The 26588-nt window shown below is 33.5% G+C and overlaps 1 protein-coding gene across 2 annotated transcripts in view; it reads left to right on the top strand.

Annotated features, from left to right (window-relative positions):
* LOC136030501 (conserved oligomeric Golgi complex subunit 3-like) overlaps positions 1 to 21228 on the top strand; it is a 51959-nt gene extending 30731 nt beyond the window's left edge. For both annotated transcript variants that reach the window (XM_065709521.1, XM_065709522.1), the window contains exons 8-13: positions 1614 to 2102; positions 5568 to 5775; positions 8988 to 9262; positions 11699 to 11910; positions 15060 to 15251; positions 20969 to 21228. In XM_065709521.1, coding sequence (XP_065565593.1) covers positions 1614 to 2102; positions 5568 to 5775; positions 8988 to 9262; positions 11699 to 11910; positions 15060 to 15251; positions 20969 to 21121 — 1529 coding nt within the window. In that variant the 3' untranslated portion in view covers positions 21122 to 21228. The remainder of the gene's footprint in view (positions 1 to 1613; positions 2103 to 5567; positions 5776 to 8987; positions 9263 to 11698; positions 11911 to 15059; positions 15252 to 20968) is intronic.
* The last annotated feature ends 5360 nt before the right edge of the window (positions 21229 to 26588 follow it).

The raw sequence follows: 26588 nt of genomic DNA, 5'->3' as shown, positions 1-26588 counted from the left end.
AATGTGTATTTTCTTATATTTTTGCAATCATTGTCTGCTCAGCGTACAAGAAACAAATCTATCTACATTGTAATTTGAAGTTTTTTTTTGTTTTTTTTTGTAATATCTTTGAGAATAATCAAAATTATGATTCAATTAGGGGAAAAAACCACTTTCTGTGATCATCTACCCAGCCTCTCAAATTCTTGTCAGATCCCTAAAATAATTTAGGTAAAACAGATGATGTTGCGTAGCAGCTCTGGTATATAGAAATAAAAATTAAGAAAATGCTAAAGCATGCACGCCTAGAAAAAGGTAAAATTAATAATTATTAGATGTTTGAATTGCATCCCACCATTAATACATCTTCGCATTTTATTTTTTTTTTTCTATGATTAATGAATGCTTTATTATCGACAAGTTGAGTGGCTGAATTTGCGTTCTCGTCAAATAAATGTAGAGGCTAAAGATAACACAGTTCCCGAAAATGCTGTCACACTGACCACTTTTATGTCTAATACACAGGCAAAATAATATTAACTAAATAATCGAAGAACTAGGTTTTACTTACAGGAACTTGTTTTGTTTTTGTTTTTGGTCCATGGAAAATCTTTGTTGTGGACCAAACCTAAAATTGCACCTCTTTTATTAGCAACCAGTAACTTAGTTTTTGGGTTTAATTCAGATCCTCCTCCCCTTAAAATATACCCTTAAACAATTTACCCACCTTCGAATTTCTTGTATTAGGTATACCTACTAAGTTGATAATTATTGATGAAAATGATGGATTTCGATAGACAATTTTGTAGCATAGAAAAGTACTGATTCTGATATGAGTGCCGTATCTGTAGCACTGAAAATTTTCAAGTAGCTTAAGCTATGGAAAACTGAATAAACGTCTTTATCTTCGTCTTTTAAAATGTCTTTAATATATGCGTATGAATCCTATCCTCAATCAGGGACGAAATATTTTTTTCAATTTTATTTTATTTCCAATAAATCTGATTTATATATTTACCTACACCAATATAGTCGAAATGAAGTTATCCACGTTAGGTAAGTGTATGCATACTTACCTTGGTGACCTTGGCTAAATTGCCTTCTAGGTAAGCTAGTTATGTTTGGTAAGAACCACCTCCCTATTTTCAATTATCTCACCTTGAAGTGGCTGAACCTTCTCAGTATTAATTTTCAAACTTATCCTTGCATATGCTAGAATCTCAAAAGCTCAAAAACTTAACTCACTCCAAAAATTGTTTATCCAGTACACTCTAATTATTTTAATAAGTCTTATTTTAAGTCTAAGAGAGTTTTAGCTTCCCGTTTAATGCTATGCCCTCCTATAGTCTTGGCTCTGTAATTTAGGGTAAGTCCATTAATTTGATCTAAAAATCTAATTTGTTTATTTACTTCTAATTTTTCGCTTTTTTTTACAAATATCAAAATCTGATCTATTTCTCTCTCTTTATTTTCGCTACTACAGTATGGATGATCTAGTTCGGTACTTCTGGCTACAACTTGTCATGGTTGCGAAAATACAATTTTTTTTTCATTTTATGGCATGAAAAAGGATAGTATTACGTCGCTTTATATGTCTTACTGTGGGCATGATTAACTGCATTCTTTTCCCACAGGATATATTGAACCTAGTATCTCTAGTGTGGCGGCACATGAGCTGGCACTTGCAGACTGTCAAGAATCTTACATCAACCAAAGGAAGGCTTTGACCAAGCCAAGTATTGCAGGAAGTGTTCAGGACATACTAAGCATGAAAGACACTTGCGCGCTGCTCCGTGCAGGATGTGCTCTAATGATGCGTGTCGTTCAAGATGAATATGATCTTTATTTCGCTTTTTTTACCCTTAAATGTTCAGAATTTGAGAACTTCCTTGAAGATCTTTTGCTAGCTTTTTATGATGGATTGCGATCAAGGCTCATTAAGGTGGTGCATATGGAAACTCTGGCTGAACTGTGCTCTATACTCAGATCAGAAATGCTAACAGACTACGTTGTCAGTTCCGAAAATTTAGGAGCTTTTGTCCGTATGACTGTTCAGCTTTTGGCTGACATCCAGGAAAGATTAGTCTATCGGGCTCATATCTATGTACAAGAGGATATACTTGGTAACTTATGTATTTGTTTTTCTTTCCTAATTTATCAATAAATAAATATATATATATATATATATATATATATATATATATATATATATATATATATATATATATATATGTTTTGTTTTCTGTGCCATTTTTTTGCTGAATTACGACCTGCCATAAACCGAAGCTCTTTCTGTCGTTGGGTAATAATGAATTTCGTATTAAAAAATGATAAAAACCTAATTTCCGTAAAATTTTAACTAAAAGAACATCTTGCTAGTCAAAAATTGGTTTTGTTACTTAGATTAATAATGAATCAATTTATAAGTATAAATAGCTGAGCCAATTGAACTTAACTGATTTATTTCTCTTTTGTAACCTTAGTAAATCCAAAATTTTTAAGACTTTTTTATTATTTATTTTAATTGATATAATTTGGTTATTTGTTTTAATTAGTTATTAACGTTTTCTCTTTTATTACTTTAATAAGTCCGAAATTATTAACACTTTCAGGGATGATCATCAGTATATATTAAACTATCAATCCACACTCAATTATTCTTTTCAGTAATCTTGTTTATGATGGGGATTTTTATTCTTTGTTTCTTGATATTACGACAAGTAAAGATACTTTGCTCAAAATAGAGATTGTTTTAATTAAAGCGCAAATTACGCTCTAGTCTTCTAGGCAGGATCTAGATCCTTGGTAGGATCTGCTCGTTTTGAGTTTGACTTGGTCATTTATTATAATTTCCATTTTTTTAGGGGGTTTATTTATTTAGTGATGGTGGTTTATGGTAGTTTTACGCTTGAAAAATTATTTTACTTTAGTTTTGTTCATTTTGGGTTTATTGTAGTTCCACTTTTCTTTGAAAAACTTCTATTGGGGAAAAAGCTTTTGTTAATTAATTTAACAAAGGTTGTGATAGCTAGGTTTCATTCCACAGTTGAAAACTTGTGATTTAAAGCAAGTTTTAACTTTCTGGGAGGGATTAAACAGTGAAGCTCTGAGCAATATGGGCTGAAGACGGAGCATGTGCGATACTATTGCCCTCGGGTGACTAGATGGTGCAATAGTTTATTTATTAGTAGCAGTGGCAATATATTGATAATTATTTTATAATGATTATTCTAAATATGAAAAATTAGTCACAGAATATGAATAATTTACTCCCTTTTATAAAGACATTAGTTATTTATATAAATTTTTATCTTTTGGGTGTCTATTACTCTTTTTATTTCATGTTATTTGTTTGATGTAGTCCGAGCAGACCACGCAATCTTTGACAAAGTTTATAGCTTCAATTACCAAGGACAGTGAAAATGAAAACTTGATTCTTCGAACATGTTAAGCGCAAACTTACACAGGCATATTCATATTAGAACGAAAACAGAAGCTCAATTTTTTAAACTGAAAATGAAAATGAAACTCAAAAGATTGAAAATTAATTTTTAATGAAAAATACCTCCTTATGGAGTTTTCCAACTTTTGGCAAAAAAAACGTGGGAAAAAATCAGCAGAAAATGAGCGAAAACATACAGCACCAAACAGCTTAAGAAGGTATGGCTTTCCTTAATAGTTTGTTTGTTTGAATTTTTATTGACGAAAAGAGTTGTGAAATTTCTGCGGTATCTCTCAGTCTCTAGCTCTACCATCTTAACCACTTCGCTTCCTATCAAAATTAGCTTAATGCCTTTGCAGATACTACACCCACTCTCATTACCTCCCTTATGTTGGGGTTAAATTGGGATTTTCCTAAAGCCGCTTGGTACTTTTCCCTTATCAACTACCAACTTTAAGATGTTCAGTATTTTATTTTAATTCCGTAATCATCATATATCAAAATTCTATCAAGTATCAGAACCTGGGTCCTTACCACGCTATGAACACCTGATGCCTTATTATTTTTTATTTTTATTTCTGTCACAAAATCTTTGTCGTAAAATAAATCTCCTTTACTTCCATTTTATTCATAATTACGATGCTTATCATGCATGGTAAGCACCGACAGCTTTATTGTTTCCAATTTTTTTTCCAGTAGCATCTTTATTACTACATCTATTTATTGAGGATTTTCCCTCCCTAATAAATTTCCTCACTGTTTTCAAAATTATTTTTACTAAACATTAAAAATATTCTGCCCTTTCAAGTTCTGAGAAACGAGGAGATAAAACCCTATTTTTAGAAATAGGGTTTTATTTTTTTAATTTCCTTTTGACTGACAGTGAATCACCCAAACTTTTTTAATTTCCTTTTGATTTCTATTTTTTAATTTCTATTTTTTAATTTCCTTTAATTTCCTTTAATTTTTTAATTTCTATTTTTTAATTTCCTTTTGACTGACAGTGAATCACCGAAACTTTGTATCTAAACTAATACAGTTATATCTGCAGTTACATCAGTTACATAAGTTACATCAGTCTTATAAAACAATAACACAATAATGTAATGTGTTATTGTAATAGTATAGACATGTATAATGACAAATTTACAGTAATAAATAAATACTAAAAAAAAATTAGAAAATTGTTGTAAATTAATCAATACCAATAAATTTATAACCATTTTTTTTAATTATGTGAAATATTACAGCAAGGCCACGAACCCCTCTCCTTCAAAACTACTCTTAGACATAGAAAATCCTGTAAAAAGGTATTTCATCTTCCTTGTCAAATGACCGGAACAGATTAAGCTAAATAAAATTGCTTTTTCAAGACGGTAAACAGTAACGTTTTTTCCAGGTCTACCGATCGTTTTAAAGGATGTTAGACCATCTTTTCCCTGTGTCTCGGGACTTACCATTAGAAAGGGGAAAACTAAGTAATCAAAGGAAACAATATTAAACTTATCTGGTTTGTGTTTTACTACCTTTGAACGCTGGTTTTGAAACTTGCTTAAAATAATTATATTTTAGTTTTTGAGTATACAAATGTTAAGTTTTGAAAGAAAGAGGCTGTCTGATTCTCGAAATTATTGCTTAATTAGTAAGCAATTAAATTAATAATAAGGTTAAATCAAGTTAGTTATATTATGTAAAGTTAAATTAGATCAATAATGTTAAACTGTATAATCAAATTAATAATACTTGATCAAGTTGATAATAGAATTAGATCAAATTCAAACTAGTAATAAAAGTAATAAGTAATTATAAGTTAAGCTTCGAAAGGAGGGCTTATGTTATGTTTATGAAACGTAGGAAATGTCCCATTTTTTTTTCTCGTCCTTGTAGCTGCAGAGCTGCCAACGTGTGAGATTATTTGCGCCCTGTTGGAGCTTTAAACGCCAAGATCTGGTTTGTCACTGAGCATCTAAAATAAGTTTGAAATATAGATTGGTAAAATTCTTTGGTGTACAAAATGCAAGATCAGGTTCTGGTCCATTGGCTTTCTATTTTATTTCCAAATTATATGTTTTAAATTATATCTTTATTTTTAGTATTTTTTTTTTGTATTCATATTCTGAATATTAATCCTCTATAATCTCTTTAGGATATAAGCCATCACATGGAGATTTAGCTTATCCAGACAAATTGGTGATGATCGAATCAATTGCCGAGTCCTTACAGAGCGTACCTGCTACCGGTGGACTGAGAAGAAGTGATTCTCAGCTATCTATGATTTCTGTTACATCAAGTGTTTATGATGGAGCCCCGAAATCGCGCAGTGGTACGTCGCCTGCTGATCTGCATGGAATGTGGTATGGCGTACTATCTTTTTTATGTGTTCAAGACTCAAGACTCAAGTAAGATCTCAAGACTGAGATCTTACTTTTCTTGAAATTTGATGTGATGCATCGGTGAAATTTAGTCTTGGATAAGTAAACCTGACTTAAACCAACGTCTTCTCTCAAGGGCCCCAATCCGGTGGGGGAAAACAATTGCCCCCTCTCCTGCAGATTAGAAAAACTTTGTTTATGTATTTCTATTAAAAACCGTCGAAAAAGAACTGAACCCCCCCCCTGGGTTTTGAATTTTTTGTATCTCCATAGAAAAAAAAATCGAAAAAATTCTCTCCCCTCCTTCCCCGTACATTTTTAATGTATCATTTTTAAAAAGAAAAAAATTGAAACATAATAGAAATAAAAAAATATGTAAATTTAAGCTGTAAATATCAAAATTCTGTTTGCATATCCTTGAGATACAATGGAAAAAAAATGTGTCCTTGCACAAACAACGGGTCTTCAATATCATTAGAAAACCCCAAAAAGTATTTTTGCTCTACTAGAAATCGCGTTGTGTAACATAGTACCTTTTGAACTACGACAGTCAGAAAGGAGCGAGATTTTTCTTTTTATTCTCTTTTGATTTTAAATCCCTTTTTTGAACTGTTATGGTTTAATTTACTTCCCTTCTTCAAAGCTGAGGACGCCTTATTATGATGCAGGAAACAAGCTTGGTAAATTGAACTTGTTATGTTTTTTTTATTCAAAACCAGTGTAAAGATATTAATAATATTCTGAAGTGTTAAATGATTTTATCCTGTTTGTCAGAGATTGCTAATTGGGGGGGGGGGGATTTAGCCCTAGATTCTTGTTGAAGTCCACCCCCTCTAGATTTTTAAAAATATCCATGTGCTGGTATTTTTGTTAAAAAATACAAACGGCAAAATTGCTTCCCCTTTTGATTTTCCAAAACAGGTTTATTAAGGTACATATTTATTTAATAGTAATATACTTATTTAGATTTAATTTTATTTAATTACAAATATGACTTCTGATCCTGTACTTTCATCCTAACACCCAATTCTGTATCACCCCACTTATGTTAATGTATTAACGGTAATTATTTGGTTAATAAAAGGGCATTTTTATGTGTTTTTATGTCCCTTTCCGAATATCATTTTAGATAATCACAGCCAGTAATTGATCAAACCAAAAAAACGAGTTTTTTTTAACTGAAAATAAGGAGCGACATTAAAACTTCAAACGAACAGAAATTATTCTGTATATGAAAAGGACTGTCTCCTCCTTTACGCTAAAGTTTTTACTGTTTTACAAAGTAGAGTTGTGAGAGAGTCAAACTTTAGCGTAAAGAACGGGGTGTTGAGGAGGGAACAGTCCCTTTCATATATGGAATAATTTCTGTTCGTTTTAAGTTTAAATGTCGCTCCTTATTTTCAGTAAAAAACCTGTTTTTTTTGTTTTTTTTTTTGTTTAATCTCCGAACGTTTTTGAATTAGTGAAAGTTTTGGCTTTAGCTCTCCGTAAATGAATAATCAAAACGAAATTTGCATATTAATTTTACTTTTTTGGGCTAAATGGCTTTTTCAAAGTTTTGATCGGACGAATTTGAGGAAAAAGAGGCGGGGAAGGGGGCCTAGTTGCCCTCCAATTTTTTTTTCCACTTAAAAAGGCCTCTAGAACCTTTAGCTTTATTTACGAACGTCTTTGTTAGTAATAAATATGCGTAACTTACAAATATACTTACGAAACGAACTTCTATGTTCGTATATTTTTTATTACATATATAGGAGGGGGGAGGTCATCCCCTCTTCAATACCTCGCTCTTTACAATAAAGTTCGCATTTTGTTTCAATTATTTAAGAATGACCACTGAATCATAAAGGCCGTTTAATCAGAACAAATAGCTCTTTTGAAATTACTGAAAATACTTAAGCGTAAAGAGCGAGGTATTGAGGAGGGGACGAACCCCCTCATATAAGTAATGACTTCTCTTTCTTTTAAGTTCTAATGTTGCTGCTTACTTCCAGTTGAAAAAGTCGTTTCTTTATTTAATTTATCATTGTTTATTTTTTAATAATGCTGGAAAATCCAGCGCCCCCTTATGGAAATTCTCTTCCCCCATGATAAATTCCTCCATGTAAAGATCCTCTCACGTAACCCGCAACCTTCCCCCCACCACCACCGCCATAAAAAAGCCCCCTGAAAACGTCAGTATAGGTTGTCAGTAACCAATACTATATGTAAACAATGGACAAAGTTTATAACTTGCAGCCCTTCCCCCGGGGACTGTGGAGGATTAAGTCGTCCTCAAAGACATATTTATTAGATTTTCGGCTATTCTCAACAAAATGGCTTTCTCTAGATTTTGATCTGGTGACTGGGAAAAAATTAGCGTAGGAGGGGGCCTATTTGCCCTCCAATTTTTCGGTCACTTAAAAAGGACACTAGAACTTTTAATTACCGTTAGAATGTGCCCTCTCGTGATATTCTAGGACCACTGGGTTGATACAATCACCCCTTGGAAAAAAAACAAAAAAAAAAAACAACAAAAACAACACATCCGTGATCTTTCTTCTGGCGAAAAATAAAAAATTCCACATATTTGCAGATAGAAGCTTGAAACCTCTACAGTAGGGTTCCCTGATACGCTAAATCTGATGATGTGATTTTCATTAAGATTCTATGACTTTTAGGGGGTGTTAACTCAAAAATAAGGCAAATTTTCTCAGGCTCGTAACTTTTTGTGGGTAAGACTAAACTTGATGAAACTTATTGCATAATTATTAAACATAATAAATTATATTAGCTAAAGTATAACTTATTAATTTAACTGTAACATAATTTATAAATTTAACTAGAAATATTTAACTTCCTTGCTAGTTAAAGCTCATTGCTCAAGCTCATTGCTTTGTCTTACTGTTTCACTAGTTCGTTCTTTCCACGGGATAAATATGACACATTACTTTGCATTGTTTTTACTAACTTTAATATATTTGTAAAGTACTATTTTAATTTCTATTCTTTTTCAGTTAATGCTATTAGTGTGTGCATACTTCTGCTAACCTATCATATTTAAGAATCATTAAGTGAAAATGGTTTTTGCGTTGACGTCTCTCCATGTGTATTTAAATCTTATCTGGAACTTAACATATTTAATTCAAGTTCTCCTCCCTCGAAAGTTGATAGAGTTAAGTGATTTTACAGCTTATTATTTGATTCCTTTACAGGTACCCGCCATTGCGTCGGGCCCTCCTGTGTCTTTCTAAGCTATCTCGTTGTGCTGATCGAAATGCGTTTCAAGGACTTTCGCAAGAGATTCTTCAGGCGGTGTGCTCTAGTATTGACAGTGCTGCTGCAAGGATTAAATCCGAAAAATCACAAATAGATGGCATGCTCTTTCAAATTAAGCATCTTTTGATTCTTAGGGAGCAAATTGCTCCATTTCAGGTTGATTTCACTGTGAAAGAAATTAACTTGGACTTCAGCCATATCAAAGACACAGGTAAGTTGTAGATTGTCGTCAGAATTTGTTCAAGATTAAAAGATTGTTTCTAGCTACTTGAAACTATACTAGCTCAGGATTCTCTTTATTCTTATTATCAGGATTCTCAGGGATTCTCCTTATTATCAAGTCGTTTTTTGATGTGGTAGAGGCACTGCGTATCCCTCTAAGCGTTAGCGTGGCAATTTTTTTTTAACCATCTTCACCATCTTAACCATTTTTTTTTACCGATTTGGTAATTTTTTGCTAAATCCATGGTTAGATTCTTTGCCTAATTGTGCTTTTTGAAATGTGATGCATTTATACCCAGGAGCGTACGCAGGAGATGGGAGGAGTTCAGAGCAAGCCCCAGAGTCAGAATATCTGGGTGAATCTTGCTGAAATTTTCGAATAAAATTTTTTTTTTTTATTGCGTATCCCTAAGCGTGGGCATGTTTTATCCGATTTTGTCAATTTTTTTAACTGTATTTTTTGTCACCTTCTTCAGACTTTTGCTGTCTCGGGAAGATAATTCTCAGATGTCTTAAGGTCGAATGCATGATTGTTTTTCAGCCTTGCTTATGGTTATTTAGAAACATAGTCATCAACATCCATTTTCAGCTTACTCTTGATCCTATGGGGGATCTCTGTATACTAGACCCTCTTTCAGTTCTTTTGACATAATAGTTTTGATTTAATTAAATAGACAATGCATAACTTCAGAAAGTTGTAAGAAAATGTGAATTTTAAAATCTATCACTGTCAATAGAGAACAATCCTCAGATTTTGTGGAAGGAGCTGTTGAGGCTCTTCAGGCTAGTTTGTCTAAGATTGGCCTTGCTATTAAATCGCTGAAGACTAATTTAATGATTTTAAACCACAATGAAAAGGCACAATCAGAATTTTGAAATAGCCTCGATCGCTGTTCCTAGATCTGACTCTCTGAATTATATAGGAATGTTTCTTTCGGAACATCCCTGGAATACAATAGGGGTGTTCCTTTTGACTAATCGATAAGCATACTTGTTATTAATGAGTTGAAAAAGGGAATATACGTTGGGAAAGCTTTACAAGTCCATTTTTGCACCGCGTGTGTTTTTTATAATTCCATTTTGAAATCTATTCTATATAATCAATAAAAACAGATTAGGATCCAATTTTACCATTATACAAAATGCTTTATTGGTATCCCTCTGGGATTCCGGAACTCTATGTTGTTTATATATGTTTGAAGAGTACGGAGTCATCAGCTCCTTTTGAAGGCCGATGTAAGAAAATATCAGATTTTCCGCTTAACCATCAATTGTATACGGTTTTGTATACTGATAGTTCTTATGTTTTAGCATTGTTTTAAGTTTCCAGTTGTTTTCTTTCTTCGTTAGATAAGTTGGACCTTTTACTGTGTTATCTTGATTATTCGTGTTTTTTCTCTCACTTTTTATACTCCTCTTGTGCATTTTTGTAATTTAATGAATGAGCTTAGAAATGAATTATACATTTTTTTAATATAAAAATATAATTTTATATAATTATATAAAATTGTATATAACTATTATTAAACTACTTAAAAAGTAGTAACAAGTAGATGTTTCTGCTTTTGGTACCAAAACCGTATGGTACCAATAAATGGTTATTTCTTTTGTCTATAATAGTTCAAGTTTTAGTTACTTGCAGTAGGAGCTCGTTTTTTATTAGACAGAAAAAGGTAGTTTTTCCGCCATTATTATTACCTAACAACGGGGGCTGCCTGTCTTTTTGGACTTGACCGCATTCTGTCGCAAGTGTAACCACTTCAAACTAGGGCCAAAATTGGTTTTATGCCAATTTTGTTGAAATAACAAGCATTTCTGGACTGTCTCGATGGTATGATTTGTGGTCATTTAGTCTGATACGAATGATAAAGTTTTTATCAGTTATTCTTAAACGAACTTTAAGAAACATAGAAATAAATTCCAAGGAAACTAAAGAGCCATATTAAAACCTAAAAAGAGCAGAAACATTGTCATACAATAAGTCAAATTTAAGACAAACAGAAATTACTATTATTGAATAAATGAAACCTAAAAGGAATAGAACTTAAAATAGATAGTTACATTAGGCTTTGAAATAACATTTATTTCTATGGATGACTCGGTGAAATCTAAAACAAACTGAAATTAAAATCAAATGGAAATTAAGCTTAAAACAAACAGAGATAATTGCAAATAAGGGTGGGATTACCACCCCTTTAAACATATTTTATCAAATAATATTTTCAATCAGTTGAAAGTGTTGTTGATGAAAATCGCGCTATTGTAAACCTACGTTTAGGGAGCTATTTAGAAGGTATAGCACTGAGGGATACATAAATCTTTTTGCCACTAAAAGTTGTTTTGGCTTACCATACAGGTTAAGTCACATATTAAAGAAAGTATTGTCCGAAAAGTGGCTATTTACTCTAGGTTCATTTCTTTTTAGCCATGAATGTTCTTCAGAAGCCAAGTCGAATGTTCAGCTTCTCTACGAATAATGTACTACTGGAATTTCTTCTGGATGGTGCCCCTCACGTCAAGGAGCAATTGAAAGACTCGAGAAGACTTGTTGAGAGGCAATTGAAAGCCAACTGTGAGCTGTTCATTAACTACTCGACTTTCCAGATTGTTGGTCCTCTTTCAGATTTTTTGTCAAAGGTAGGATCAAGTTTAATTTCAATTAACACGTTCAACTGTAATTCTGATCTATACTGTACTCTACAACTATACTAATTTTGTGAAAAAGTGTTACAAGAAACTGGTAAAACGCCCCAATTTAGTTAATGATTTCCTCATTCGCGCTATTTTTCATATATAATTCTATATATATATATACAATATTCATAATGAATTACATTATATATATATATGTATATATATATATATATATATATATATATATATATATATATATATATATATATATGTATATATATATATATATACATATGTATATATATATATATATATATATATATATATATATATATATATATATATATATATATATATATATATATATATATATATATATATATATATATATATATATATATAGTATTCATATATAATATATAATTCAATAAACCTGGTATCTGAGTTTATTCAGTTTTAAAAATTCATTATGAAACATGTAGTAAGTTTTGCGTTTACATTTAGCGGGTATTTAACGTTCAGTTTACGGTAGAATCGTATTTATGGTATTTACGGGTCTATGGTATTTATGGTCAACCAATTTACGGTAGTATTTACGGTCCATCAATTCTATGAAACTTAAGAGCTGTCTTAAGGCTTCGATCAGTTTTAGAGCTTCACAGCTTCGTACAGTGATGTTCGTAAACATTCTTGAAATACCAAAGAAAACTAAAAAATTTTAAATTTCACAACTTTGTGCAGGTATATTTGTAACAATTTCTTTTGGGGGGAGGGGTCATGTTTAATCGAAACCCTGGGTCTTCGATATGACTTTTTTTTTTACAGAAATAAGTACGTCAGAAAATTAATTGGTGAAAAATTAAAAAGAAAGTTAGTTAATTACTCTGATGAGTAAGTCACTGAATGCCTTTTCAGCAAAGAATCCCTGAGCTCTAGCAACGGGGTAGAGCGACCCATTTCCTTATGGGAAGTGGAAAGACACATATTTCAGAAAGACGCATGAATGTTTTTTCATGGATACTAAGTCTGAAAAAGTCATCTTTCTGTGAGTTTTAAAGTCTCTTGTAGCTTGTTCAGTAGTATTAAAACGTCTGCGCTGCCACTATGTCAATAAAAAGTCGCTTTATCCTAGAAAGTGGTAGATCTTACTCCGAAACTTGCGCTAAATGAGACAAAAAATATACTAGAACTAGATGAATATCCAATGGTAGATTAATGGAGAAGACTCGAGAGGCTCTCCAAGATCTCCCAAAATATGTAGGAAAAGGACATTTCCGTAAAGAAAAAATTCAAGAATTTAGGAGGTCTCATGAATTATAAAATAGGGCAATTAGCAGGTTTTAATTTCATATATTAAGTGTTATAGAGTAAATATACTTCCCATTCTCTTTTTCTATTTATCCCTCTAAGATTTTAGCTAATTAATAAGACAACTAATAAGAAACCAATAAGTCAAATGGTCTTCCAGGAAAAATTTATTGAAATAACCCAGCGTCTCCAGGAAAATTCAACTCCGCAACACCGCCCCCTCCCAAATAAATAAATGAGCAAAAAATAAAATGAATAGTAAAAAGAGAAAAAAATTACTAGAGGTCAACATTCTTTTTACAATTTATTTGAAGGTACCCAACGAGTAGTACTCTAGCTTACTGAGGCAGCATGACAGACAGTCAGGGGATTGAAGTGTAATCCTACTGACTGAGTGAATGGAATAGAAATGCTCCCCAAATTGCATAGATAATGTGGAGATTGGTTGGAGACAAAAGGTGGAACCAATCTGAGGGTCACAGGAATATCGCCCTGTAGTTGAGAGAAAGTGAAAGACACAGAGGAAAAAATAAAAAGTTACACCGACCAACCAGAGGCTATGTAGTGGAAAGATTTGTTTAGGAACTAAGATTCCTTACTTTACCATGTGTCTTGGTTCAATCCCGCTTTCTAGTGCGACAATGAGAGAAAGGTTGAGGTGGATAGGGTATGTTTTGCGGATGAAGGATGACATATTGGCGAAGATTGTCGTTTTTGGCCAGCCGTCTAAAGCTAAACAGAAACCAGGTCGTCCGCGCTTGGATTGGGAGGATGTCTTAAAGAAAGATTTAAGGGAAATGCGAAATACCTAGAAGGGTTTAAAGAGGGAGGCTTCGAATAGATTAGGATGGAGGAGGAGCGTGTGTTGCTGTGTTGTCCTCAGGTGGCTTGGTGCTACGGTGAGTTGTTAGTGGTAATAGAAGTATGTGTATTTCTATTAAATAATTGCATCCTTATAGTACTATAGGATGAGACGTAAGACTGAATTAGACAAAGAGGTAGAATTTTTAGAATAATTCTTGGGAAAATGTGTTTGAGCCTCCAAAAATTCCAATACTTCTTGATATCTTCATTTTAATTTGACTAATGTGACGCCTGAAGGAGAGATTTTCACCGAGAAACAGGATAGATATACCCATATATAAGTCTACTACAAGAACCTCTGGAAAGATGGATTTCAGACACTTGAGGACAACCTTGAGAAACCTGCGAACATCTGCACAGATTTGATAATTCGTTTTCTTCATTTCTTTTAAGATATACTGAGATAAGTTAACTTGATATACTTCATGCTTAAGCATTCATATGTTAGCACCAGATTTGCTAACATAACGCTGATAAGCACCGGTGCTATACTATGCATAAGCACCGGTGCTTAGGTATAGCACCGGAGAACAACATCTTTTTCTTGTGTTTGAAAATAGGACCAATTTAGCCCTATTTTTGAAGAAGGTTTATACGTATACATAAAAAGAGGATAAAACCCAGATAAGATGTAACTGTGCGTCAAGAAAAGGGGGTTGCAGTTCTGTTCCTCTCCTCTCCCTGGGGAAAACAAATCTCCCAACCCCCTCAAATTTTAGACCCCTGTATTTACTGTGGTTTGACCAAAGTTACCAAAAGACATACATGATTTGGTCCAATCTAGTAGTTCGTATCTTTCTTTACTTACAGTGACTAAATAATTAGACAAAACTCCGCCTTTCCTCTTGAATAAATCTTCAGCGTGTTAAGCACGTGTGTATTTAATACTAAAATAACGATAACAAAATAATATTTAAAAGTCGTACATTACCTTGAATCTCTTTGTTGTAATATTAAATGATTATGATTTTCTATTTTAGGCTGACATCTACTTGGAGGAAAGCAAGGAAAAGAATTTGTCGTCGCAGAACTGGGCTAAAGCTGAAGTATTAGCTGATATTGTTGCAGAATGTCAGAGGAATATTGGTGTGAAACTGCCATCTATTCAGAGGAGCATGCAGCTTTACATTTCTAACAAAGAAACTGAATTTATACTTTATAAACCAATTAAGGTAGTTCAACATTCATAAGTTAGAATAATCTAACTATAGAAATTCATCTTGATGATCAAACAGTGTTCCAGAGCCCACATAATCAGCCAACGTGGATAATAAAACCTGATCAAAATTTAAAAATTTCAATTTTTTTAAACTCGTTTTCAAAATGAAGAAACTTTTTTATTCGAGAAACTGTGAATATAAGTGAGAATGAGGTTCTTTAGGACTTAAAATTCTGTAGTCTTAGAAATGACAAACAATTGTCTTATCTAAGGCTTGAACCTATGATACCACGTGTATAGGCGCGTTTTCTCACCACTACGCTCTCAAATCTTGTTGTGTTTGTTTCGTATTTTTTTCTGATTCCAATCAACCGTTTATATCGTTCTATTTATGCAAGGGGGATTTTACAAGAGGGAGAGGGGAAATTTTGATGTCGAAATGCTGGACTGTCACTGGAAGCACAAATAGTGATAAAATTGAGAAATAAGTAAATATTCAGAAGTGATTTAAATTTAGCTCCCGAATTTAACAGATTCGTTGGTGTGACAACACGTTGGTCAATTGAAGGAAAGTAGTTTTTGCTAATAAATAGAAACAAGGTAATAGAAAATTGAACGCTCCAATGGCAATTATGAAATAGAATATTTTTAATCCCTTCAATTTCTTGTTTCTATTATGCGTATCTACCCAGGATCGCTTTACGAATACATTAGTAAAGCAATTTAGGAATTATTTTCACCCAGCGGTGCAGTTTTCGTAGCACCAGATTGTATATTTTCAAGAATTTAAAATATTGTGGCTGTTGCCACTACAACGAACTCGTTTCCAGATTCACGTTTTGCCCTTGTGGTACGGCACCGAGTACGGTGCCGTGCCGTGCCAGTACGTACCACCGGTACGGTGGTACGGCACCGAGTGACGGTGCTATGATTTGTAGATGAAAGACCAGGGAAATGGGGGGAACTCCTCTTCAGTGGCAATCGTTGAAATTTTTCGTTAGCCTCGTTTGAATTTACATTTCTATTTGATGTGTCTAATTAGCATCACGTAAAGTTTAGTACTGAAACAATTAGAAAACAGAATGTAGCAGGTGGCGCAGGTGATGTAACTTTCGTTGGTCTGTACTCAATAACCTTTGGACGTTCCGTTTGCTACCACTGCCTTGAAATTGTTTTTGAATGCCCGTTTAGCCCTAGCAGTTGCGGTACTATCTCAAATGGCAGTAATTACACCATAATTTAATAACTATATTACACCATACACTACAAAATTACACAATAATTACACTATATTATACAAAATTACAACAAAATGACACCATATTACAACACAATTACACCATAATTCAATAACTTTTGTTCGTTCCGTTTGCTACCGCTATAATTGAAGTTGTTTTGATATATGTATAGCAGTTGCGGTGCTATCCCGAATGGCAGTAATTACACCATAATTCAATAACTATATTACACCTTACTCCACAAAATTGTACACCATATTACACAAAATTAAAACAAAATTACACCATATTACAACAAAATTACACCATAATTCAACAACTTTTGGACATTTTGTTTGCTACCACTACATTGAAATTGTTTCGATGTATATATATCAGTTGCAGTACTATCCTGAATGGCAGTAATTACACCATAATTCAATAACTATATTACACCATACTCCACAAAATTGTACACCATATTACACAAAATTACAACAAAATTACACCATATTACAACTGAATTACACCATAATTCAATAACTTTTTGGACGTTTCGTTTGCTACCACTACATTGAAATTGTTTCGACGTATATATAGCAGTTGCAGTACTATCCCGAATGGCAGTAATTACACCATAATTCAATAGCTATATTACACCATACACCACAAAATTACACCATAATTGCATTATATTACACAAAATAACAAAATGACACCGTATTACAACTAAATTACACCGTAATTCAATAACTTTTGGAAGTTCGGTTTGCTACCACTACAATTGAAATTGTTTTGATGTATGTATAGCAGTTGCGGTACTATCTCGAATGGCAGTAATTACACCATAATTTATAGATAAAAGATCAGAGGAACTGGAGGTTTTTTTCCGGTACTCATAGAATAGAATGTTTTATTTCCTTCAATAGCTTCTTTCTCTTAAACATATCTACACAGCATCACTCTACAAAGGTGGCAGTCAAACAAATAGGGAACGAAGTGCTGCAGCTGTTGGTGCACATTGTGCACCTTGTGCACCATTGAATGTAGGTATGGCCTACATTCAAGAACTTCTAACCATTGCAGCTATTACTACTTCTTAAATATTAAATGTCATTTGAGACAGCACACATGACCCCTATGGTATCAATGCGTGGGGATTGAGGGCTTGCATGTGCCCTCTAGACTTTTGACCTGCTTCTTGATTTCGAAAAAATTATTTTTTTAGGGGAAGGGGTATTTTTATTGAAATAAGTGGCAATTTTACCCAGACACCCCTAGAATTGGAAAAATAAATTCTGCTCTCCCCAAAATTTCCCTAAACTGACGCCAACGCAAACCCCCTTCCCACCCCCATATAGATTTAAAGCCCTCTCCCTCTAAAAAAAAGTTAAAAAATTGGTTGCTACATGGTGTTATTTTGTGTTTTGATTCCCGAGATTTCATGACAGAATATGTTTATTTGCTTGTAATCAATAGTTATTACGAAAATGTCAATATGCAAAAAAACATGCTTGGTTTGGACGAAGTTTCTCTTCCTCTTCTTCTGTACCTGAATGCAGGGCAAATGTGCTCAAGCAGTTGGACGATGGATGCGAGAAGTTTATTAGCTGGTTGAATTTCCTGCCGCATTAATTTTTAACTTCGAAATACCAATTGTTGGTTCTATTCTTAAATAATGCTTCAATATTATTTTTTAGTAAGATCCGGTAGATTTGCAACATTTTCTTTTTCTGTACTCAGATGCAGGGTTCAAACTTTTATTTTATCTGAGGCTACGCTATAGCGTTGCCTACAGTAAAGGCTATGAGGCTCCAATGTTGTTGTTTTTCTAGGGGCACTTCATTTTGAAATAGTGGTCCTATAAACTCTCTAGGGGGCTCATTCGATTGAAAATTGGAAGTTCTAGTGCTCCTTATAAGAGTCAAATGTGATTGAGGATATCCCTTTTTTCCCAGATTTATCTGATAAAAATTTTGAGATAGCCATTTTGTTAATAATAGTTCAAAGATCAGATAACCGAAACTGCAGTGTCAACACATTCCCCAGGGCACCGGGGAAAGTGTTGTAAGTTATGCCCTGGGAGCAAATATGATTTTAATAAGGTTTTTATGTAAAGGAGGGTCGTGTGAACTTCATAGGGGGCTCATTTGATTGAAAATTGAAATGTCTAGTTCATTTTTAAGCGTGAAAAATGATCAGCGGGCATCTCCCCCTCCCCCAACACACACTCTCTTTTCCCCAAATACATCCGATTAAAATTTTGAAATAGTCATTCTGTTCGAAATAGTCGAGTGATCGAATAACAAAATTGTCGGTGTCAACATAACCCCCGAGACACCGGGGAAGGGTCTTGACTTGCGGTTCCAGATGCATATACGGTTTTTACGGAAAAGGTGGCCGTATAAACTTCGGAGAGGACTCAAATGATTATAAATCGGAAGTTTTAGTTCCCTTTTCAAGAGTCAAAACTAATTGGATGGCAACCAGTCCCCTCCCCCCACCAATCCTGCGTTTCCCAAATGCGTCCGATCGAATTCGTTAGATAGTCATTTTGTTCAGAATAGACCAAAGATCATATAAAAAAATCTTTGGAGTTTATGCAACCCCCCAGAACCCGGGTAAGTGTTGTAAAATATGCTCTGGGGGCATATAAGATTTTTATGGAAGGCGTGGTCGTATAAATTTCAGAGGGGGCTCATTCGATTGGCGATTGAAAGTTCTAGTTCACTTTTTGCACTTTTTAGGATTCAAAAGGGACTGGATAGCAACTTGTACCCCTCCTCTCCTGCTTTCTTTTCCCTAAATTCATGTGATCGAATTTTTGAGATAGCCATTTTGTTAGAATAAGTTCGAAGTCAAATAACAAAAACTTCGGGGTCGACACAACACCCAAGAGCCTGGGACTAAGTGAGACCCTCCGTGGCCCTCCTTTCTTGCCCTTCCCTCTTGTAAAACACTTATTAACGATATTTTATTCCAAAAATCATGAGAATTTAGTTTATGTTTATTAGCTCTTTCAAAAATTGTTCAAGACACCTATAGTTTTGACTTCAAACAAGAGTTTGGCTTCTGTCCGTCTCCCTAAGGATAAAAACATAAAAGTCTACTGTGTATTTGGTACTTTAATAAAACGAATTGTATTCCAAATTTTTTCATTTGTATTTTTTAACAAAATTGAAAATAAAATCTTGAGCTGATGAGCTTTTAGCAGTTAATATCATTTCGTATCAAATATTCAGTTTTAATTTTATTTCTTCTTGCCAAGACCGTTTCAAGACACGTATAGTTTTATTTTGGAATAAAAAATTATTTTGAAATGGGGAATTTTGAAAAACTTTAAACTTTGGTAATTAAAAGCGAACAGAAAGTATAAAAAAACAAGGTTTTTACTTGGGGAAGTGGAGGCCTCTCTATTTGAGTTTACTCCTGTCTCGAGCAAATCACATCAAATAAAACCGAACTGTTTCTTGTTTGTGTGTTACTTATTCAACGTCAGCAGCAATATTGATGTGAGAAATATTAAGTTCGTCATTCAAATCTTCCATATTTTCAGCTATTTCATCCAAATTTTGATAATGGATCACGTTTTTCTCTTCGCTCGTAAATTCTCTAAAAAAAAATACAATATTAAATGGCTCAAGGAAACCCATAAAAATGTTTAGCGACGAAGACCAATTTTTTAATGACGAAGACCATTAGTTTTAATTCTTGCATTTTAATGTAAGTTTTTCTATATATACATATTTTTTTTGCTCTCTCTTTCTCGTATTGTGCTGAAGACGGCCCTTGGACATAGGGCCGAAATATTTACAGAATTGGTTTTCACTATCTTGAAAAGATTTTCCCTATTGTTTCAACTTTGGATTTGTTTATAAAAATATTTTTAAGCTCACCCCTCAACAAGAGAAAGAGGTAACAAGAGACAAAAAGTAGAGGAAGGTCAACGCATGAGAGAATTAATCCGAAAAATTTGCAAGAAACCAAAAGCAGTAAGCCAATGCTTGACCCGGTTAAATTGGCCAAACTAGAGCCGAATTGGCCAGAAGAGAAATTGAACCCTGTCTGAAAGACAGTTAAATGTCCCAAAAAAAAATCAGGCTTAATGATTATTAGAATAAAAAAAATAACCTCCGAAAACAGAATTAAAAACTAGAAAACAATTAAACTGCTCCGAAAGCAGAATTAAAAACCCATAAGCTCTTGGACATTGAATTATAAATTGAGGAATATTTTCGATTAGTGCTTTCTTCAGTGATTGCATTTGCAATCAAACAGTCTGTTAATATTGTCACTGGGAAAAAGAGTGAAAAGAATAATCAAATCATTGCGTTGTTTCTTTTTGTATTTTTTTTTAAGAGAACACTGATCATTAATTCTTTACTTAAAAAAAATTCAATTTAGTAGGACTTAGGAAAAATCAGGCTTAATGATTATTAGAATAAAAAAAGATCTTACGGTTCTCCTTCCTTTTCGAGTTCAGTAATTCATGGATATTTTTTACTATTTTCAGAATCAAATTATGGCAAATTATTTGCACCTTGAACAGATTCTTAAAACTAGTTTCAGTGAAGAAGATGCCAAGATTATCAACGTTACTCCCTTGGACCAACTCAACGTCTTATTATCCACCATTCCAAACCGAACACACAGGAACAGAACTTGACTTTATTGCTACTGTATTTATTTATGCTCTGTTTTTGTATCTTTCTCTTTTTCTTTCTTTTTGTTGAGAGTTCTAAGTTTTAATTAAATTGGTTTCAGCGATTGCATAATTACTAAGTTTTAATTAAATTGGTTTCAGCGATTGCATTAAATAAGGGTGATCGGAGAGATAATCAAAGGGATGATTCGAAAAGGAATATATTTTCAAATTTTCAAAAGTTTATCTCTCTTGTCTATTTTTATACTTTATTGTATCCCTCTCTCTCTCTCTCCCTCTCTCTTCCTCGCTCCTTTCCTACTGCAAGATTCAAAATTTGGATGAGTTTAATTGTACTGTGATAAAAGAACATATTAGAATAAGATACCCCCTCCCCCTTCGAAGTTTTTGTCTGGCTTGTAGAAATATAACAAAAGTGCAAATTAACGAATTTTTATTTGCTTTTTTAAGTTTGTTTTTTGTAAAAGGGTCCAAATTTTAATCCTTGCTAAACTCTATCTCAGATACAGATTCCACAAAAACTTTTAATAATTCTTGTATTCAGATATAGGCTTTCTCAATTTCTTTTCGAAGTTTGTTAAAATCTCCGCTCCCTGGGAAAATATACGGGACTGATCTAGGCTATCAAAAATGTTGCACGTCGACTCTTTGCTGTAGGCAGAGGTTAACTCCACCGTAACGCCGCGAATTGTAGACATGTGCAAGCCTGTTCAATCTGTAGCCTCCTTTTTGATTCAGTTGTTACGATCTCAGCTACTTTGAGGTACTTAGAAATCCTAAAAATCCTGCTCCAAAGGTTTAAAAATTCTGCGGAAAACTCGGTTTCTCCTTGTTGAAAGGATGGTTACTATTAGAGTTGCCACGTAACTGAAAACGACTTCATTGAATTTGTTTGAAGAAGTCCTAAGTAGTACTGAATAGCTCTTTTTACAATTTTTTCCGTGCGGCACCAAGTTGTTCTTGTATTTTTCACGGTTAAATTGCCAATGCCAGCATGAAAGGACGCGTATATTTTGCTTTGCTAGCTTGATTCGATTTTGATGCTTAAATGTGTTTAACCTGCAAAATCAGGATAACTATTCCTTTATGGTTTTGTTAGCTTATTACTATCTCTCTTCTGACTATTTATGATGGGTAGATTATCATAGAACAAATTTCTAACTTCAAATCTTGGTGGTCTTTAGAAACTCTAATATTTCAATACGTCATATGAAGATCTGACAGAAAGAGTGCCTACTAAAATGTTGGTTTTTACCAACTTTCCCCTAAATCTCAAATTTTAGCTTAAATCAATAATATATGAATAAAAAAAACCTAAAATTCACTAGAAATGTTGGATCCTGAAAGAAATATCCTCAGAGGTCCTGAAAGAAATATCACCGAAGCCCAGAAATGCGTAATTTTATAATAAATCTTGCGAATTGGAAGCTCTGGGGATAAGAGAGACACGAGCTTTGAGCTAGGAGTTACCCAGAAAATAAAAATACCTTAGTAATTGTGTAGGATAGATCTGAAAAGATTAGGACATAGATGTATAGCAAGAATCAAAAATGTGTAAAGAAGAGATATTATTTATGTAAGGCTCTTCAAATAAATTTTCAAGGCAAACATCAAAAAATAAGATTATTACAATAGGCAAGAGATTAAGATAAAAATATTTGTTCTGATATCTTGAACGCGGAGCTAGCTCTCCCCCTTGATACATCACTGCTGAAAATGCTCTGTATTAGGGGAACAACCTGTATTTTCTTTTTGCAAATCAAGTAGGGGTTAGATTCATCTACTTTTAAAAATTAAATTTAAGCAGAGTACACAGATGCTTTAGAGCAGAAATCATGTGTTATTTTTCCACTGATGTAGTCTCTTAAGGCTACAGAAACAAATTAGATCGGAGATTAAAAAGTAAGAAAAATTGACAAATTTCACCTTTTTTTTAGTTTTTAAAAATAGTCTCGTCTATAGCAGTCAAAAAGATGGTAATTTCCAATGTTATTGGAACACAGCTATTTTTATTCCTTGCTGTATTTTAGTATTTAGTTTGACTTGCGATTGTGTCTCTTTAATTTTTTTTATACTCTTCAGAGTACAAAAAAATAAGATTATCCTTGTTACCTTTTTTAGAAGTGGCTTGCAAAATATAAAAAATTTTGGTGAACAAATTGTCAAAAATAACAAAAGCTTCATTTTATCAATATTTGGCAATATGTAATATTGAAGTTTGAATTTCTGCTATTTAATTTACTATTTAAAGTTGCATTAAGTGTTTCTTTGTCTCGTTCTTTTGTCTTTTTTTAATTCTTTGTGTAGGATCAAGGGGGTAATTAAAGGTAAGGGCTCTTGTCCGTAATTTTTGAAATGAGAGAGGTTACATATCTTGTAAGATAGCAAAATCTTACTAATTAGAGCAATCGTTAAATGATGAATAAATAGTTAGATTGATTTATTTGCCAAACATGTTTAGTCTTTTCAGGCAGACTATATCTCTCTTCAAGGATCTTTTGCGAAAATCTTTATGCTCCGAAATGAAATGAATGCCTTCAAAAGGGTATTGACTGCTAGAGCAGCTACATACAAACAGACCAAAAAACTCAAAGGGGACTTTAAATTTGGAACGGGGGAAGGGGTAAAAACGATATTGTCGTCTTACTGGCTCTTTGAGCTCAAAACTGCATGTTGTTTAATTATAATCGGTATCCTTGATGGATTGGATATCTGGACTGGTCCCCTGAATATCTCATACGGTCTTATAGGAGCACAATATAGAAATTGTTACAGATCAGTGGTGTAATTTTGTTAAAATCCTGGAGGTGGGGGGAGGGCAAAGTCGGAGCCAATTTTTTCAAATCAAGTGAAAATGAAAAATGAGCCACATATCACCGTAAAGTAAAGATATACTAAAAGAAACGGCCTGTTTCTCTGGGTGCATGAATTATGCTGGCTTATGTTAATTTAGACAAGATACTAATATTCAGATGGGGGGGGGGACTGAGGTCAAGAGGGGGAACTTGCCCCCCCTGTCCTAGAGCGAATCACGCCCCTGTATGACCTACTAAATATAGCTTATGCTAAACAGGGTCATCCTAACTCAAAAGTTTTACTTTCATAAATCAATACCAGGTTTCCTTAAAAGTAATACTCTTTGTTTTTATGTATGGGTGCGCGTCATGAATCCTATTTCCAAATTTTTAGAGTGATGCGCAGCTCCAAGAATAACTGAAGAAAAATTTTAACAATCTACTCGACTGATAAAATATCCAGTGCTTGTTATCCCTGTTATCCCTTGTTATCCCTCAGGGTTATCCCTGAAACCATCAGTGTTAGTTGTTAAAATCTGATTTGGAGATAGAAGCATTTATGAAACGTGACATACATAATCAAAGCTGTGGTGTATCGGGGGAGAGGGCGACACCCCAAATCATTGCGCAAAGCGCCATGATTTTTTTTGACGCCGCTAAAAAACCTAGTTCGGTTAAAAATACAGACGTGTCGCTTAGAGAAATCTTGGTCGGTAAACGCAATAGTTGCGACTCCTATCGTAATTTTACAGATGTTGCCAAAATTTTGCATTTGGTTAAATAAAGAGAAATAAAATAGTAACATAATACGTACTAAAATCCGAATCTCGGTTAGTAAATGCAGCGGTTTTATTGACTCGGTACAGTGATTTTATGTACTGTATTCGAAACGAACATTATGCTAATTATCGATAAAAATCAGTCGGTAAAATTTGACAAACCAGTCTGTAAAATCCCTTGCTCCCCCTTCCATTTATGGAATAATGTCTGCTAATTTTAAGTTTTAATGCTGCTCGTTACTTTCAATTTTTCAATGTTTTTTCCTGATCGTTTTTTTTTTCAAGCCGGGAAATCTACCTCTCCCCTTTGTAGAAAATTATGGCTAGGAACATACCTTTTTCAAAGGGGCTTCTGAGGGTCATGTAATCCCCCGATGTAGAGCTGTTGGACTTTTCAACTAAAACAAATAAAGAAGTTTTTCAAAATTTTGGCCAAATGTTTTTGGGGAACACGGGACGTGGGAAAGGAACTGACTGCCCTATCGTCTTTTGATTACTTAAAAAGGGCACTGGAACTCTTAATGTTGTATCAGCTCTCTCCTGATCATCAAGGTCTGCTGGTTTGACACAAACAATATTGGGAAAAGAGAAAAATAAAAACAAGTGAACACATATTCGCCATCTTTTTCGGATAAAATATATAATTTTTTTATTTTTAGAGACAGAGGTTTGAAACCTCTACATTATCTGATATGCTGAATCTGAAGGTATGAACTTTATTAAAATCCCTCTATTTTTTGGAGCAGTTTACCCCCTTTTTGAAAATATCGCAAATTCTCCGGATCGTAGTTTTTGATGGTTTAATTTAAATTTATGAGTTTTTTATATTACGAATCAACAAAAAAGAAACTATATCATTTGGTTTATTAGTTTTTAACCAGTTTTTTTTTGTAAGGGGTTTTGGTTACTATTAGGCCGAGTCACTCCTTACTCCTAGTTCGTTACCACGAACTGTTTGATTAATCTTGAAACTTGGATATCAGAATATCTTCGGAGCAGAATAGAAAATATAGCTCTCCCCCCTCTAGTCAATGTTCTTTCTAATCATAGTAATCACTGCACCCGCAGTTTATTTCACCCCGTCTAATACCTGCAGATAACTGTAGCTTATAAATAATAGAAAAGGTTTCCTGTTTTTCATTAAACTAGCATTATTTGGGCTATTAACCAACGGTTTCTGAGAAATAAAACTTCACATAAAAAACGGGCCTAATAACAAAATTCGTAGTTTGGCCCATAAAATAAACAATACTTTTACGGATCATATTTTCGGGGTCACTTCATTTTTAATCCTTTTTTCTCCAACTTAGTATATAGTCTATAAAAATATGGACCTAATAAAAAAATATTACTTTAGACTATAAAATACACAAAACTTTGAATTATATTTTTGGGGTCACTTTTGTTTTAATTCTTTATTCTCCGACTTAGTGTTTAATCTATGGCTAAAATTTGCCTCATCAGGAGAGATACCAGGATCCATGTCAGGATTAACCTTCATACAGTTTCACTAATTTTTAAACAAAAGAAACAGTAGATGTACACTTTGGTATTTCAACCAACTTTTAATGCCCTAATTTATGCAGAATATCTATTGTCCGAATGTTAAACAGCTATAGATCTTGTCTTTATGTACTTTCCTAAGCCTTAGAATATGATCGTGGACGTAGCCCAATATTTTTATTGGGGGGTAGCGTGGAATCGGGTCCATATCCAGTGAGTCAAGCTGGACAAGATATCCTTCAGGAGAAAGGAGTGTCTAAACATTTGTGAAAAATACAAGCATAAATGTGTTTTCAAGATGTCTGAAAACTTATTTTGAGAAATCATTTTAATATAGACACTGAAAACCCATTGGAAAAAAGTAATGGATGCTATTACTAGTCCCAACTCTTC

This window comes from Artemia franciscana, chromosome 8, assembly GCF_032884065.1.
Source record: "Artemia franciscana chromosome 8, ASM3288406v1, whole genome shotgun sequence".
Taxonomy (NCBI): domain Eukaryota; kingdom Metazoa; phylum Arthropoda; class Branchiopoda; order Anostraca; family Artemiidae; genus Artemia; species Artemia franciscana.
Note: the sequence above shows the minus strand (reverse complement) of the source record. Positions and strands in the feature narration are given on the sequence as shown.